The sequence below is a fragment of the Furipterus horrens genome, unplaced genomic scaffold (genome assembly GCF_987537825.1).
Source record: "Furipterus horrens unplaced genomic scaffold, mFurHor1.1.pri manual_scaffold_3, whole genome shotgun sequence".
NCBI classification, from domain to species: domain Eukaryota; kingdom Metazoa; phylum Chordata; class Mammalia; order Chiroptera; family Furipteridae; genus Furipterus; species Furipterus horrens.
The window spans coordinates 99137085-99156025 of record NW_028327173.1 but is presented as its reverse complement, the minus strand read 5'-3'; the positions used below and the strand labels follow the sequence as shown (position 1 = coordinate 99156025).

Below are 18941 nucleotides of genomic sequence, written 5' to 3'. Positions count from 1 at the left end.
AAGTACCAAAACATAATAAAGGTCATATGAAAGCTTTTCCTCTAAGATCAGGAACAAGACATTGATGCCCACTCTCACCACCATTATTAAACATAATATTGGATCTACCCCCCAGATTAATCAAGAGAAATAAATAAGAGGCATGCAAATGGGAAAAGCAAAACTTTCACTTTTTGAAGATGGCATAATTCTTTATAATTAAAACCCTAAAGGTGCCACCAAAAAACTATTAGAATCAATAAACAAGTACAGTAAAGTTGCAGGATACAGAATCAGTGTAAGAGAAAATACACTGAATATACTAACAAATTTCAGGAAAAAAAAATCCATCTGCAATTGCAACAAAAAGAAAATATCTAGGAATAAACTTAACAAAGGATATAAAGGACATATACCCTGAAAACTACTAGACATTGTTGAAAGACATTGAGGACAACATGAAGAAATAGATAGATAGTCCAAGTTAATGAATTAAAAGAATTAATATAATTAAAACTGTCATATTACCTAAAGCAATATTCAAATTTAATGCAATCCCCATAAAAATCCCAAAGGCATTTTTCAAAGACAGAGAACAAAAAAAAAATCCTAAATTTGTATGGAACCACAGAAAACCTTGGATAGCCAAAGCAATCCTAAGAACAAGAAAAAAGCTGAGGGTATCACACTCCCTGACCTCAAATTATACTACAAAGCTACAGTAAAGAGGAAAGAAGGAAAGGAAAGAGAAGGGAAAGAGAAGGGAAATGGAAGGAAAGGGAAACGGGAAGAGGAATGGGAAGGGGAAGGAAAAGAAAGGAAAGGAAAGGGGAGGGGAGAGATCAGGAGGGGATAGGAGGGGAGGGGAGAGGAGGGAGGAAAGAAAGAAAAAAAGACAGACTTGCAGCCAAGATGGAGGCCTAGACTGATCTGCTCCGTCTCCCTCCACAACTAAGAAGGACTATAACTACTGCAAAACCAGAAATAACCAGAAGTTCCGGAAAATAAAGCTACATGAAAGTCCAATGTATGAAGTTATAAACAAGTGGTGCTCGTCCTAACGGTTAGGAGGGGTGAAGCCGGGGCAGAGGTCAAGCTGTGCTGGCAGCAGCAGCTGCAGTGACAGGCGGCTACAGTGACAGGTGGTGGGACTGAAGTAAGCACAGACACCCATATTCAAGGGGAGGAGAGAAGCACCTGGAGAGCACCCCTGACTGCAGACCAAACCTGTCAGTTCGCGATTCCTACGACAGGGAAGGCAGACCCCCATTGCCTTAGACTGTGAAGACCAGAGGGTGTGGGGAGAGGAGGAGACTCCTGGTCTCAGCAGAGAGTGAACAGCAGGAATCCATCTTGAACCCCTGCCCCCACACAAAGCGCCACAGTGTGGTGAGAAGGATTGCCTGGTAGTGGTGTGAAGAGTGCACTGGGCCGCGCCCCCTATAGCATAGGAGGTGTGACAGCCCCGCCCAAGAAGGAGAGGTAAACAAAACTGTCAGGATGACAGGGATCACGATAGAGATCCCAATCACACAGCTGACCAGACAGCAAATATATGATTTATTGGACCAGCGGATAGATAATCTTTCTGAGGCTCAGTTCAGAGCTATAGTTATAAGGCAGCTTACAGAACTAACAGCGGATCTTAAACAAGATGGGGAAGGAATAAAGGCTAGTCCTGCTGTAATGAATAAAAACACATACAAAACAAATAGTGAGGGAAGAAAAAACAGGGATCAAATCAACAAATTGGAACATAGGGAAGAAACAAACAGTCAACCAGTGCAGAAAGAGGAAACGAAAACTGAGGAAAATGAGGAGAGCCTCAGAAACCTCTGGGACACTATAAGCTGGCCAACATCCGAATCACAGGGTTGCCAGAAGGTGAAGAAGAACTAGAAATTGAAAAATTATGTCAAAAAATAATCAAGCAGAACTTCCCTAACTTGGGGAAGGAAATAAGACGTACAGGTCCAGGAAGCACAGAGAGTTCCAAATAAACTGGACCCAGGGAGAACCACACCAAGACACATTTTAATCAAAATGTCAAAAATTAAGGATAAAGAGAGATTCTTAAAAGCAACAAGAGAGAAGAGAATTATGTACAAAGGGGTCCCAAGAAGACTATAAGCTGATTTCTCAAGGGGACTCTGCAGGCAAGAAGGGACTGGAAAGAAATATTCGAAGGAATGAAAAGCCAAAACCTACAACCACGAATACTCCATCCAGCAAAACTGTCATTCAGAATAGAAGGGCAGAGAAAGTGTTTTCAGGACAAAGTAAAACTGAAGGAGTTCATCAGATCCAAACCACTGTTACACGAAATATTTAAAGGGACTTGTTTAGGAGAAAGAGGATCAAAACTATGAACATTAAAATGAAAACTGTATCACAACAACCAACAACAGAAGCTAGGGAATCTAAACAAATGCAAACTAAGTAGGCAATGAGAGTGGGAAAAGAACTATAGGTATGCGGAACATTGAGGTGAGGTCAGCAGGGAGGGGGAAGGGGGAAAGGGAGGGAGGTGGTGCAGGAATTAAGAAGCATAGTAGGAGGGAATGGAGTAGACAGGAAGATGTTGAAAAGAACTATATGCACAACCAATGGGCATGGACTAAGTGGGGGGACATCTGGAGGGCAGGGGTGTCACTGGGTGGAGGGGAACAAAGGAAAAGAAATTGGGACAACTGTAACAGCATAATCAATAAAAACATATTTTAGAAAAAAGAAAGAATAGAAAGGAAGGAGGGAAGGAAGGAAGGAAGGGAAAGAAAAAGAAAGAAACAAAGCAAGAAAGAAACAAAGAAACAAAGAAAGGAAGAAAGAAAGAAAAGAGAAGAGAAGAGAAGAGAAGAGAAGAGAAGAGAAGAGAAGAGAAGAGAAGAGAAAATAAAGGATAAGAAAAATGAAAACCAGATACATGGCCCAATACAATAGAATTGAAAGCCCAAAAATAAACCCACATGTATTTGGGCAACTAATTTTCAACAAAGAAGCCATAAATACATACTAGAATAAAGAAAGGATCATCATTAAATGGTGTTGGAAAAACTGGAAAGCCATGTGCAAAATAATGAAACCAGATTTCTATGTGACACTGCTATTTTACACAAAAAGTAACACAAAATGGATCAAATATTTAAATATAAGACCCAAGAAAAGAAAATACATAGAAGAAAACACAGGTACTGAACTTATGGACCTTGATCTCAGAGGCAAGGAAAGAAGAAGCAAAAATAAATGAGTGGGGCTATATCAAACTAAAAAGTTCCTGCACACAAAAGAAGACATCAACAAAACAAAAAGGCAATCAACTAGATGAGAGACAATATTTGTAAACAATATATCTGATAAGGGATTAATATTCAAAATATATAAAGAAATCCTTTAACTCAACAATAATGAAAAAAACAATTGTTCCAATTAAAACATGGGTACAGGACCTAAACAGACTGTTTTCCCAAAAAGATAAATGGCCAACAGATATTTGAAGATTCTCAATTCTCCTAGCTATAAGGGAAATGCAAATTAAAACCAAAATAAGATATAACCTCACACCAGTTAGAATTACTAGCAAATTCTAGAATCGTTACTATCAAAAAGACAAGAAATAAGTATTAAAGAGGATGTGGAGAAAAAAAGAGTGCTTATACAGTGATAGTAAGAATTTTTTTTATCCCATTTTTAAAAATTATTTTTTAATTAAATGTATTGGGTTAGCATTAATAAAATTATATAGGTTTCAAGTGCACAATTATGAGATACATGATCTGTATATTGCATTGTGTGCCCACCACCCAAGTCAAACCTTCCTTCATCACCATATAATTGACCCCCTTTAACCTTTACACCCCCCTCACTCTCTTCTCTCAGGTACTACCATACTATTGTCTGCATCTGTGAGTTTTTGCTTGTTTTTCTTGTTTCTTCTTTCAGTTTTATATCCCACATATGAGTGAAATCATATGGTTCCTGACTTTTTCAGTATTATTTCACTTAGCATGATATTCTCAAGATTTATCCATGTTGTCCCCACTATGAGAAACAGTACGGAGGTTCCTCAAAAAGGTAAGAATAGAGCTACCATATGACCCAGCAATCCCTATTCTGGGTATCTACCCCAAAATTTTGAAAATATTTATTCATAAATATATGTACCCTATATTCATCATAATAACATTATACAGGATAGCAAAGATATGGAAACAACCTAAGTATCCTTTGATGGATGACTGAATATACATACGATGTGGTTCACGCATATAATAGAACACCAGTCACATATGAGATAGAAAATAGAAAGCAACAAATGAACAAACAAAACAAATAAACAAACTCATAGATGCAGACAGTATGGTGCTTACCTGAGGGAAAATGGTACAGCAGGAAGGCTGAAGAGGGTAAAGGAACTAAAGTATGTGGTGACAGAAGACCAGACTTTAAGTGGTGAGCACACAATGCAACACACATGATATATTATAGAATCACACACCTGAAATTTATATAATGTGATTAATGTCACCCCAATAAATTTAATTTAAAAAAGAAAATTTTTAGAAATGAAAAAAATATATAATTCACCGAATATTTACTTTTTGTAAGGGGCTATACTAAGCACTTTACATATATCTTCTAACTCATTTAATTCTATAGAGTATGTAATAAGACTATTCCACTTTTACCCACAAAGAAACTAAGCATTGAAATTCCACAGTTAGTAGTGTTAGAGCCCAGATTAATATTCAGAGTTTGACCCCTCAGATCAAATTCTTAATTATTCTAATATGAGAACACAGTTTTAGGTGTATAAAAAATGTAACATGTAAAATGCTATGGGGTACAAAAAAAAAGTTATTTTTAGTTTAAAGGGTTAAAGGCACCTCTTGGCCAGTCTACATTTTGTTCAGGATTGAAAGGATGGAGAAAAGGAAGAAAGAGTGTATTGCTCAGATAATATTATTGCTAATTTGGCCAAATCAGGAAGATTATTTCACCCCAAATCTTAACCATATAACAAAAAAAAGTGCAATTCAAGAATAAATGTATTTAAGAGCAAGGAACTTTAGTTAAATCAAATTTTTAAGTGAACAGATTTTATCAAGAATTTAGAATGATAGGATAGTTCTGTCAAAATCATCACCCTTAGGGACTTTTTCAAAAGTAATGCAAATTTATCCATACCCCATTCCTGTCAAAGTAAACATAAAGTGAGTATAAGTTAATCAGATACAATAGATGGTAAATTTGAGACTCATCTACCCATTTTAAATTTTAAAAGACAAACCCATTTTTATTTTCATCTTCAGAATAACATCATGAAAGGTGATACCTATTTTTTCAGGTTTGAGTAGCTTGAAAGACACTGTTGAGGTTCCTTTGCCACCTGACTTAGTTGTGACAATTATGTCTCCTTTGTCATTTTTGGCTTGTCCCACTCGACATACTATTTTACTTGCAGACATCCATTCTGCTGTCAGGAGGCAATTATGTCCACAAATTGTCAAACCTGAAAATAAAAACATGCAAATAACAAAGATGAAAAAACATTAATAAGAGTTAACTACATCTATTATATGAAAAGTCAATTCTTTTTCTCCACTTAGTAATACCAGCCTTTTCAAGAACTGAAAAATAAATCTAGAAATAACAATTCTTTGTTCAATATTTATTCAATATTATTTCTTTTACTGTATACCCAATATTATTTCCAAATATATCATTGTCTCTACTGACTTCTATCTCATCTTTTTTTCTCTAACATTTAAGACTTCTTTTAGATTACACTTAAGTTTCTTTAAACATCAATGGAATTAGATAATAATGACCATAATAATAATGTGTAGGCATTCCAATTACTTAAGACTATAAGAATCTTAAATTGCTTATAGACGTTAGAAGGAAAATTATTGCTGTTATTAGAAGTCTAAGTTATTGATATAAAATTCTAAAGTATAAATAAATGTATATAATATTCCCTAAAAACATATTTCTTTATATTCCTAAAAATAATCTGCATATACTTTTACTAGTATTCAATTTTACATGGGTAACAGAATGAACTGAAGTAGATACTTTGTTTTAAGCATAGCCTGGAGTCTGGTAAATCCAGTAAATGTTCTCAGGCGTTACTGGTTTACTAGTTCATTTTTAATATCTGCTTATCAAATTCCTTTAGGAATGATAAGCAGACAAGCAGTTCATTTCATGATACAATACTTCATTCTGCTTTCATAATAAACAGGCACTTCCAAAACATCAACTCATGCCTGGCACCTCAGGCTCAATTCCATGTAAATGACAATTTAGGCAGTAACCAAACAGGGAGGCACTGAAAAATTGTAGTGAGAAAGACAAGACCCCTGGAAGAACACCAAAATACCATCATGTGAACAAACTGCCAGCTATTCTAACTGATTTCCTCTCTATTTTTTCCATTTCCATAAAACAGAGACCAATATAACAAATATTTGTGGAGAAAAGAACCAAAATATATGTGTCAAAGACCCAGCCACTTCACACTTTCTTTTCTCATTATGTAACTTTTTATACTGCTCAGCGGTCAAGTTTGGCAATTATAATTTTTTTTCCAGGAACGCCTGCCAAATATGGTTGAAAAAAATGTAGGAAGGGATTCGTGTTCTGTCACAACTTAAAGCAATATTTAGTAGAAATGTTATATTAACTATAAAGAAATAAAAACAACTACATTTTCAGACATTTATTGAAATAATGAATTTCAGGGATTTCTTAAAACATCTGTTATTTACTCATGTATGAAATTTTGTTTTACTAACAAAGATTCCTTCAGGACTAACTTTTCTATTGATTTTTTAAAATTATGTAATGACATTTACACATTTTAAATGTATTCATAATTCAAAATCAATTTTTCAAATAAGAATGTCTTAAATTTCCCAATAATCAATTTTTCTTACAAAAAATTTAAAGAATTTAAGAGACTGAAAGCATCTCTGGAACTCCTCTCCCTTTCCAAGATAAGAACTGTGAAACACTTCAATGCATATTTGTTCAAATAATTTTTATACATAGATAAGTCAGTCTGTGTATTTTTTTAAATGAATGGGAAGGTTTTAATTTCCAAACTATTTAATTACAGATCGTAGAGATGTTGATATCACTCGAGGTCAATATATAACAATATTTTTTAATTTTACTACATCAAAAAGTTCTTGTGATTTTAAATATTAACTCACTAGAGAAAGGAGAAAAACTCAGGAACAAATGTCAGGGCTTAATGTAAATTCATTGCTAATGTAAGTTACCTGCTAGAGAACTATCTTATGATTAGAACCGATGACTGGGAGCAGTTATCAGCTACAAAGACATGAAGTCTTAAAAACATGTTCAAATGAGCAAACACGAATGATTACCATAATGGTACAAGTTGGAAAAAACTACCCAGACAATAGCATATTGATCTGGTCAAAGCTGTTACCAGTGTTCCTCTGATTTAACATGTATTCCGCATTTTAACTAAAAAAAATTAATCACCACCATATAACTTTAAACAGATTCAAATAGATCATTTTAAATATCATGAAAATTAAGGAAGATCATAAGACCTATTTAATTTTTTAAGCACACTTATGCTAAGTTACTGATAGTTAAGAAATCTGCTTCATGAAATATAATAACAACTTTTTTAAGTAACCTGTAGAATTCCAAATAAAGTGCTTTATAGTGTTTTACTTGGCTAGTATAGACATATCTGAGTTAAAAACAATTAAGCAATTTAGTAGGTTAAGTTTCCTTTTTAAGAAATGGTTTTTTGGCAATACATAGGCAAGTTGAAAGCTGAACTACCAAGGTTTTTAATAGTAGTATGCATTTAGTCAAATGAGAATAGCACTGCCTTATGGGAAGCCGGGTGTTTGGTGGTGGCAAATATAGCTAAGCCCCAAATTTGGAAAACCACTGGGAGCATGGCGGCACACAGGACCCACTCCACATACAGGTTTTCCCGTGGGGAACCAGGCCTCTGTTTCTATAAGAGCTTAAAAGCTTGCTTTCTTTTCCAAGATGGCGGAAGATTAAGTGGAAGCTACACTAACCTCCTCCAAGGACTACTCCGGATTTACAACTTAATTTTGGAGAAATCATCTGGAATAACCAACTGAACACTAGTTGGAGAGAAGTCTTATAACCATGGAGAGACAGAAAAGGCCACTACATCACAACGTGACCGATAGGGAGTGCGGAGACGTGGAAGGGCTGGCTGGGCTCACAGGAGTGGCAGCAGAAGAGACTGAGATACAGATCAGCAGATGGGGGTTCCCCTTGAGAAGGGCAGGGTCTAAAATCCCAGCTGGTATTCCCAGCCTACAGCAACAGAGTGGAAAGTAAAATAGTATCCAGCTGTGAAAAGTGAAAAGCCACAGGGTTTCTTGCTAGCCAGAGAGAAACAGCTGGAGAAAAAGAGCTCTTAAGCGGATCACATACGAAAATATTTTGGCCCCCACTTACCCTGGGCTCAAGCAGAGGGAAGGCAGAGAGGACTGGAGACGCTTGGGGAGAGTTTGGTGTGGTGACTTTGAGGGGAGAGCTGGGGAAGCAGACAACTGGGTCCCAGTACTGACTCATTCCCGCACTGCGGGTAGACCATTCCCCCCTCTCCAAGTGGCGTCAGCCTGAGGGGAAGCAAAAGCCCTGCCTACAAGAATTAAGCTGCCACACCCACAGTCCTTAAGCCTGACAGCTAATCACAGATTGAGTAGATTAACAACTAAAGGAAACAGACAAAGGCAGTAGATCCCTGGAAGTCTCCAACAGGCTGCCTAGGCCCAGACTGGTACACAATCTGATGCCACCAGGGGCAGATCCAGGAAGTGCAGATCATTCTAAGAAGCACCAAAAATCAATAGAAGTCACAAAAATGGGGAGACAGAGAAAAAAACACCCATCGAAAGGAAAGGTAGAGTCCCCAGAAACAGTGCTAAATGTAATAGAGGGGAGCAAACTATCAGATATGGAATTCAAAACATGGATTATGGAGAAGCTCAATGAGCTCAGCAGAAACTACAAAGAACTCCAGGGAAACTACAAGGAACTCCAGAAAAACTACAAAGAACTTACTCAGAATTACACCAGCATGAAAAAGGACATAGAAGCTATCAATAAGAGCCAGGAGGAAATGAAGAATACGATCTCTGAATTGAAGAACACAGTACAAGGAATTAAAAGCAGGCTAGAGGAAGCAGAATATCGGATCAGCGAGCTGGAGGACAACGTACACAAAAACACCCAGGCAGTGCAACAAATTGAAAATAGACTGAACAAGACTGAAGAGGCTCTAAGACAGCTGCAGGACAACATGAACGTAATAATATCTGTATCACAGGAATTCCAGAAGGAGAAGGAGAAGAGCAAGGGATAGAAAACCTCTTTGAAAAACTGATGACAGAAAACTTCCCTAACATGAAGAGAGAAAGAGTCACGCAAGTCCAGGAAGCACAGAGGGTCCCAATGAATATGAACCCCAATAGGCCCACCTGAAGACACATCATAATTAAAATGGCAACATTAAAAGACAAGGAGAGAATCCTAAAAGCAGCAAGAGAGAAACAACTAATAACATACAAGGGAGCTCCAATAAGGCTATCATCAGATTTCCCAGCAGAAACACTACAAGCCAGAAGGGAAAGGCAAAAAATATTCCAAGCAATGAAAAACAAACGCCTACAACCAAGAATATTCTACCCAGCAAGACTCTCATTCAAAATGGAAGGTGAAATAAGGAGTTTCCAAGACAAAAGAAGGCTAAAAGAATACATCTCCAACAAACCAGCATTGCAAGAGAAGCTAAAAGGGTCTGCTTTAAGAAGATAAAGAAATAGAGACAGAGAAGAACACGAGTACAAAGGGGGAAAATGACAATAAATAAGTACTGAAAGAAAGAAGGAACTTCTACCATTTGCAACACCATGGATGGAACCAGAGAGAATTATGCTTAGCGAAATAAACCAGGAAACGAAAGAAAAATACCTTATGCTATCACCTATTACAGGAAACTAATGAACAACACAAACAAATGAGCAAAATTGAACCAGAGGTATGTAAGCAAGGAATAAACTAACAGTAACAAAGGGGGAGATGGTAGGGAGAGAAGGGGGTAAGAACAGGAAGGGTCTAGTCAAAGAACATGTATAAATGACCCATGGACATGGACAACTGGGTGGGGACTGAATGTGAGAGAAGGGGGTGCAGGGTGCAGGGAAGCAAGAGGGGGGGAAAGTGGGACAACTGTAATGGAAAAACAAAAACAAAAAAATTTTTAGTGGGGGAAAAATGAAAATATAAAGAATGGAAATGCAAGTTCAGTGAATATTAGAAGGACAAGGATTTTCATTCACACTGTATATTTTCTCCCTATCTGATCCCTCCAGAGTTTGGCATTCTAAGGAAGTAAGTAATGACATAAGTTTCTTTGTATAAAACTAATAAGACCAGTTGTTAATAGAGGTTTTTTTGACTAAGACTTTGACTGTAATGTCATGCCTAAAGGAGACACACTTGCGCTCTGGTTGTTACCAAAAAGCCCTGAGGGAACTGGGATTGACTTTCAAAGGTAATAAAAGTCCACGAGATAAAAGGCCTGGTACCTTGGATGGATGTGCAGTCCATGGTAATCCTTCCAGGGAAGGAATGAAGGTTGTTTTTCTGAAAGATGGGTAGAAGGGACCTTAAGGCACAATGGAAAACCAGAAGGACTTGGAAAAGATAGGTGTTTACAGGCAAGGCTGAATGCTAGGTATGTGTTTCTGCTTCTGTGCCCTGAAGGGCAGACTGAAGGTCACCCTAAATGTTCCTTGCATAAGTACCAGCAAAGCAGAACTAAAGATCATAAGTGATCATTTTCTGCTCTTGGTGTGTTTATGCAAGTGAACAGGATAAATTAAAAATGGATTTAATGCAGTCCCTTTAATGACAAGGAGGGTAATCTTAGGGAGAAAAATCTTGATTCAAGGAAAATCACAATGCTCAGTGGTAGACTATAAAGTAGTGCAGCTAACCGTCTTTAAAGTTTATCTTCATTTAAAGTTTGATTTGAAAATTAAACTATGTCTGTGGTATTATCAAAGATGTTTAATTTACACGCAAGAAGAATGTCAAATGCCTTGCAACTGGATGTCTTTCCAATAAGACAGTACTACAGATTTAGAGACTTGTTTGTCGGTTATGTTACATAAATTAACGTGTGTTTTCTGTTTTCAAAGGGCATAAGCCTATGATCTCATTACCTGAGTGATTGTCTGTACTTATAGGCCTCACTTAATCCTGTCTGCATCGCTGCCTCCTGAAACTGAACAGTTTGGATGAACTAAGTGGCTTGGTTGGTGAAGTATGGGGTGGTCTGTGGGCCTCACTTTAAAACTGGTTTCTCTTTTCTATCCTAATGGCTTGGACAGAAAGAGCCCAGAAGTCTGAGAGGGGGGAAACCTAAAATATTTCCCTCAGCCCAAACTAAGTATAATGGGCAAAAGGGTTTTGGACAGGTAAGATGTACCTGCACACCCTCCTCCAGAATAGCCCTTCTTTTCCCTAATGTGAGACACTGAAGAATTAACCCCTGCCTTTCGTCATCTAGTGGTTATGGGTTGAATGATGCCTTTTAACCCTGTTGCCAATTCTGTTGCCCCCAGAATACAACAAGGATGCCAGCCTGTTAAACCAAGCACACTGTTGTCCAGGGACAGCCAAGTGACTGGAGTCTGCACGATCCTTCCCCATGTGGGAAGGCCACCCTCCCCCCCACACCCCTACTCTTATTAGGGATTTCTGGACCCAAGGGTAGGTAGGACGACGACCATGTCCAGCTTGAAGCAGCTAGAGGAGCTCGAGACCTTCGCCCATTGTCCTTTATAAGATTATAAAGGGTCTTAAGTCTGAGAGGGAGGGATTGTTCTTTTTTATTGTTAAATTAATTAATTGTTAAAAAAGAGGAAGAATATATGAAAGCATGAGGCAGGAGAGCTTGTATGTACGACCCATGGGCATGGACTTGGGGGGGGATTGTTGGGGGAGGGGCGGGTGCTGGGTGAAGGGGAGCAAAGGGGAAAAAACTGGAACTATTGTAACAATATAATCAATAAAATATACTTAAAAAAAGAAAGTTTGCTTTCTGCTGAAGTACCCCCTCATCCTTGGCTGCGAACAACAGATGTTCAGCATGTTAACTTGAAGCAGTTTCTTGGGGCCTATTCTGGGCTGATTTTTAAGAACAGGAGGTGGCTAGACAAGTTATCCTTATCATCCATGCATGTGGGACATTCTTTTCTCTGTTACATAAAAGTAATAATCATACAAGGCAATGATTGGCACAATGATCCATAACTTCCTTGGATGTAATCCACCTAAATAATTAATAAAAGCCTGTTGTGGCAGGGGCAAACTGCGCTTTCTCCTCTAGAAAGTGGCCAGTTGTTTCCCCTCTTCTCCATGGGATTCTTGCAGTCCGTGTGCATTTATTCATTTCATCCACAGTGCCATGGAACCTGCTGGTCGGAGGTCTGTAACACTGAAGCTAAAACAAGATTAAAATTCATATAAACTAGTAACTGCACCATGTTTAGGAGCTCACAATGACTGCCAATTAAAATGTGGGATGTAACCTTCATCTGTTATGACCTCTTTCCATATGATTCTGGGGATTTTTCACTTTGGATAAAGAAAATTCTGGAAAAGACTATATCAAAAACAAGACATAGGATTAGATAAGACTATCTTTATAAGAATAAATTTGTTTTATTTACTGAAGAATAAAACACTATAACTAGAAAAACAATATAAAATGAGACATTTAAATAACACTAGCAAAATGAATTATCTGGGAAGTACAAAACTCAGTTATTAAACATGGTGTGGGGCTTTAGTTCACTTTCTCTTTCAAAGGGTTTTCTGAATGGCCAAAAAATAATCTGTCAACCAGCAGTTATAATGCAAGAAAAACAAGTTCCAACCCATTATCTCCAATACTTTACCAAATTAAGAAATGAGTCAAGAGATTGTCTGAATCCAGATAAATGCAGGTGGGAAATTAGAATATACATGTAGTACTATATGCTAGAGTCTCTCCCTTCCTCATTCTTAATGGTTTGGTATACCCCCATATAGAGTTCACAGGAAAATAATTTTAACTGATCATACAATTATATTTCTAATTTGCTCTCTTCCCTGGCTGTATCTAACATTCATTTGTATTTAAGTAATAGTAATAATAATTAGGCTTTTTGGAGACAGACTGACTGGGCCAGAGCATTTCTTTAAGATCTAGAAGAGATTTTAAAAAGCCAGGAGTGAGAACCAATGACCAGTATCAATGTTTAAATAAGCCAGCAGTAAAGGTTCTCCATGTAACAGAGGGAGAGAAACACACTATGCAAACCACCATCTAAAACTGTTATGCTGTGTCAATTGGATGCAGAGTTTTCTATCATTCATGTCCTTGAGCTTAAAAAGATTTAAAAGCATAAACTAACTCAAACCTAAAACAAAGTTTGCTCTAAATATATAAATATTAGGAAAGCCTAAATAAAAAGACAGATTAATATGGGTAAGAATTAGTCTGAAGAGATTTTTGGTTTTAAGTCTCAAGCCTTGGCAGTCAGACTATGCACTTCAGATCAGTGGTAGTGCTTTCAACCATGATGAAGCAGCCACATGGCAGAGAAAGAGACACAAATAAGACCTATAGGTCACCTGATGAGTCTCTGAGGTGGAATGAGGATAAGAGCCAAGTGGTACTGACATCACCAGGAACTGGAGTTTAGATTTAATTTGAAGAGCAATAATGAACAGAAGAGGCATAATTCACAGAGCACGTGAGAAGGAATACAGATAGTTGTATAATGACAGGAAAACTAAAAAGAGCAGAAATAGTAAGGAGGGTGTTTTGGCAATCTAAGCAGGTGAAAGCAATGCTGAGAAAATGGAGGCAAACCTCAGCTATGGGAAACTTTCTGAAGGACTTGATAAAAGATAATATAGACAAGATTTGATAAAGTAATGATTTGTAACAGAAAAGTCAGGAAATCAAGTAATTTTCATTTTTTATTCAGATCAGTCTGTACAGACCACAGTAATGTTTTTCTATCACCTTCACTATTTCAAAATAATATATCTTGCCTCAACTGCCCAACATAAAAATGCATTTACCATGGATACATAGCCCAGACCTTGCCCTTACCTATGAGGTCAGTTGGGCCAGTCCCCAGGTTTTCTCCTCTAATTGTGACCTTGGTCCATGGTATTCCTTCATTTGGAGAGATGCCTGTCACCAGAGGGGGTTGTCGTGAACGAGACATTGTGCTTTGTTGAGCAAACTGGAGATCTAGTTACAGACGTAATCTGTTAAAAAAGAAAAAGAGAATTAGTGCCAACAGAGATCAGCATTGACTCAAAATACAAGAATGCTAGACATCCAGTACCAAAACATAAAAAGTATTCTTAAACATATAGTTCTGAATTTTTTAGCTGTCATTTAGCTGGTCTGCCAACATCTACTGAATGTTAAGTTTACTAAGGACACTCTAGTTGGTACTGAGAAGGAAATATCTGAAAAATAACAGAAAACTAAATTATTGCTTGGAGGAACTTTCAATATCATGACAGACAGAACCTAATGTCACCATTTATCTCCATGCCTACACCTGCTAAATCCCACATATATGCTGGAAACTCTCCTCCCAAAGTTGCTTAAGGAAGACATTCTGATTAATTATAGTCATAAAAATGAAATTATATTTATATTCCTATAGGTGTAGTGAATTTCACTTTATTTTTGTAGTGTACTCAGTATAGCAACTCTTTTTTAATGTGCTCAAATCAATATATTGGACCTTTTTACAAAAATTAGAAAGTAGATGCAGAGGCAGAAGTGTGAGTTGCTAACTGTTCTGAGTATAGCAAAGTTAGTAAAAGTCAAGTTTCTGAGGTCAAATACACCTGTGATCAAGTCCTGGTGCTGCAGATTTACTAATTCTGTTCTAAACCTCTGTTTCCATGTGTGTAAAAAGGAGCTAATACAACCTTTCATAAGGTTACAATTAAGATTACATAGGATAATTCTAGCAAAGCATAGTACCTAGCATATAGGCAACCAATAAATAACAAAACTTCACTAGTAAATCCTGCAGAACTCAAGATGCCTCAGAAGATGAGGGTGATGTTCAGAACAAAATAGAAGGAACTTGCTAGTTAGCTATTAATTGTGTATAGTGAGAAGTTAGATACTCTGGCCCCTGCACTCACCCTGCAGTCAGGCAGGAATTAGAAGTTTAGTCCCTAAAGAAACAAACAAACAAAAAAAAAAAAGGACCAGTACTCGTGGATACCAGACAAAACAGGGGTAATTAAGTGTCAACCTACACAGCAAACTCAGGCTTCTTCCTAACCCTGCACTAAACACCACTGTCAGCAAGGTGTGTAAGCCCCCTCCACACCCAACATCACTCTGTCCTGATAACTAGAATATTATTCTCTAGAGAGACCGAAGAGCCCTAGGAAAAAAAGAAACCAAGATCCCGACATGTAAGGGTCTACCCTAGAAAGGGAAGGGCTACTTGCAGTCATATCAACTGATGGAAAAGCTTTTTACAAACAAACTCTGCCTATACACAAACTAAAACAATCAGCTGTTTACAGCCTCACTCTAAAATATACAAGGACAACCAAAGACTATAATATGGTCAAGAAAAAAATATATGAAAGAGAGAGGGAAGTCAGATAAACAAAAAGATCCAAAGGAAACAGATAAGACAGGTGAACAAGCTGCATTTTGTACCAAACAAAAAATCATGTTGTGGTCCTAACCCCCAGTACTTCAGACTGTGGCAGTATTTAAAAACTAGGCCTTTAAAGAGGTGATTATGGTAAAATGAGCTCATATAGATACAACTAATTCAATACAATTGATGTCCTTGGAAGAAGAGGAAATTAGGACAAAGACACACACAGAAAAAAGACCATGTGAGGACACGGAGAAACACCTATCTACGAATTAGAGAGAGACACCTCGGAAGGAACCTACCCTACTGACACCTTGCTCTTGGACTTTCAGCCTCCAGAAGCATGAGAAAATTAATTTCTCTTGTTTCAGTCACAACTCTATTGGTCTCTGTTATGGTAGCCCCAGCAAACTAACAAAGCAGGTAACAGAAAAACAAAAACAAAACTTCAAGGCTATTATAAATTTTGATCCCAGTTTAATATCTGCAGAGAGGAAAAGCTTTTATCCCTAAAAAGAATCAAGACAAAAATAAGAGCTCTCGAAACCTTCAAAAGGGGCAAAAGAAATAAGATTTATACCATCCTATCAATGCAGGAACTGACCAATGGTTTACAAAATAAGGTAATGAGGCTGCAAATAGGCACATGTGTGTTCGGGGAGAAGAAAAGGTGGCTAAAGAGGGAAGGGAAGTTATAAACTTTTGAAAACTATCATGATAATTGCAGATTAGATATAGAATTTGGAAATGTCGAGATGTAGGCCAGAAAACAGAGTTACCTGAGTTTGAAGTATATTGTATAATAAAGATTGTGATGGACCTTTGTCCCTGGTTTCTGGAGGGAGATTCAAAATCCAAGGAGAGTGTTTGTTATTCATGAGCCCTCAATATCATAGTTATGTAATATTTATGACAACTCAATATCATGGCTGGCCAAACCAGAAAGAGCAACCATGTGATTAGAGGGTTGAGGTTTTGAGCCATGTGATATTAATTTGACCTCTTCTGGAAAAAGGGAGGGGGCTGGAGACAGAATTGAATCTCATGGCGAATAATGCAATCAAACAAGCCTACGTAATTTATTTAATAAAATTAAAACAGCAAAGCAACAACAAAGAAAGGGAAGAACCACAGAGATATTACCATCATCCAATAAACCAAATGAGACAACTCAAGGTTATCCTGAGTCCTCTCTTTCCCTACTGCATCCCCTGAATACTCAAAATCTTTCTGTCAGAATGCAAAGTCAAATATTCCTCTCAATTCTACTGCTACTCTCCTGGTTGAGATCTTTATCTTCTCTCCCTGCTAATAAAACAGACTTCCAACTCAGTGATTTTCAACCTTTTCATCTCATGGCACAGATAAACTTATCACAAAAATACTGCAGCACACCAAAAAATATATTTTTTGCCTATCTGACAAAAAAATTAGGTATAATTTTGATTCATTCACATCAGATGGCTATTGATGTGTTGGTTGCTGTCATTTATTTATTTGACAGTCTAAAGGAAAAGGGGTCTGTACGTTTTTAAAATTCTTGCAGCATACCAGTTGAAAATTGCTATTCTGATTACTCTGCCCCTACTGTATCTCCATTGCAATCCATTCTCAGCATACAGCAAAGTTAATTCTCCAAAATACAGATCTCATCAACACTATTCCTCAAAAAAATAAAATAAAAATTTCCCATGACACTGCTCAGTGGTCTCCAGTGCCAACAAAATCCTTAACATTTTTTTATCCTCACCTGAGGACGCTTTTCACTGCTTTTAGAGGGAGAGGAAAGGGGGTGGGGGCGAGAGACAAAGAGAGAGACAGAGGGACAGAGAGACAGAAAGGGGCAGAGAGACAAGAGAGACAGAGACTGATCATCTGCCTTCTCATATGCACCCTGACTGGAGATAGAATCCAGAGCCTGGGTGTGAGCCCTGACTGGGAATAAAACCTGCAAGCCTTCAGTCTATAGGACAACACTACAACTAACTGGGCCACATCGGACAAGGTCAAAATCCTTAACATTTTATTAAAACCTGTAAAAACTCAATTCTTCTACATTTTCTACTTCACCCTCAGTCACCTGATACCACATAAGCCAGTTTATCCCTTATGAACAGCCAAATATTTTTATGTCTTTATGACTTCCTTTATCTTGTATCAACTAACCATAAACTCTTTTCAAGTTTGTGAAATCCTTACCAATATTTCAAGGTCAAGCTTAAGTAATTAAAGCTGTCATTTGATAGGCTTAAGTGACTGCTTTTGAATAAAGACTCCTTTCCTTTATCAACAAACCTTTGCCTCTGGAACTTTGCCTAGAGGGTGGCAGCAGGCATCAGAACCCCAACTTGCTGTTCCGTTAACACTTCCACTACATCATTCTAATATTTGCTCTATTAAACCTTAGATTTCATATTTGTGTCACCTCTTTGAGGACACATGATGGTTAATCAATTCTACTTATAGACCCTCAATGCATGTCACACAGTACCTGATCAAAAAAAAAGGATGTCATGTGATTGCTTAAAAAGGTCAAATATATTCCAAGTGCTTCATAGTATCAATACAACACTGGAATTAAAACAGGACAAAGATAAAGAGTAGAAGATAGAAAAGATACATTGCATATATATGCACAAAACCAAACAAAAAAAAAGTTTAAGACACTTGTATAAAGTAGCATGAAAAAATAAAATACTCAGAAATAAGTTTTACAAAGGAAATGCAAAACCTGAATTTTTTGAAGGACAAAACACTATTCAAAGAAATTAAAGATCTAAAGAAATGGAAATACATGGATAGGACGACCATATTGTTAAGATGGCAATACTCCCCAATTTGACCTACAAATAAAATGCAATCCCAATTAAATTCTCAGCTGGCTTTTTTTTTTTTTTTTTTTTTGCAGAAATTGACAAACTGATCATAAATATTGAAAACAGAAGACTCAAAAGAGCCAGAACAATCTTGAAAGAGGAACAAAGTTGGAGGATTCACATTTCCTGATTTCAAAACTTACCACAAAGCTACATAATCAAGACAGTGTAGTGCTGGCATAAAGACAGACATATACTACATCAATAAAATCAAACTGAGGTACAAAAATAAACCCTTACATTTATAGTCAAATAATTTTTGAATAGAAAAAGATAAACTTTTTAACAAATGGTGCTGGGGTAACTTGATAGCCACATGCCAAAGATTGGATCCCTTACT

The 18941-nt window shown here is 37.1% G+C and overlaps 1 protein-coding gene across 1 annotated transcript in view; it reads right to left on the bottom strand.

Annotated features, from left to right (window-relative positions):
- Positions 1-14321, bottom strand: part of EXOC2 (exocyst complex component 2) — a 239568-nt gene extending 225247 nt beyond the window's left edge. Inside the window, exons 1-2 of the mRNA XM_090269916.1 lie at positions 14186-14321; positions 5312-5488 (exon numbers count right to left, since the gene is read on the bottom strand). Coding sequence (XP_090126042.1) covers positions 5312-5488; positions 14186-14303 — 295 coding nt within the window. The 5' untranslated portion in view covers positions 14304-14321. The remainder of the gene's footprint in view (positions 1-5311; positions 5489-14185) is intronic.
- Between the last annotated feature and the right edge of the window lie 4620 nt (positions 14322-18941).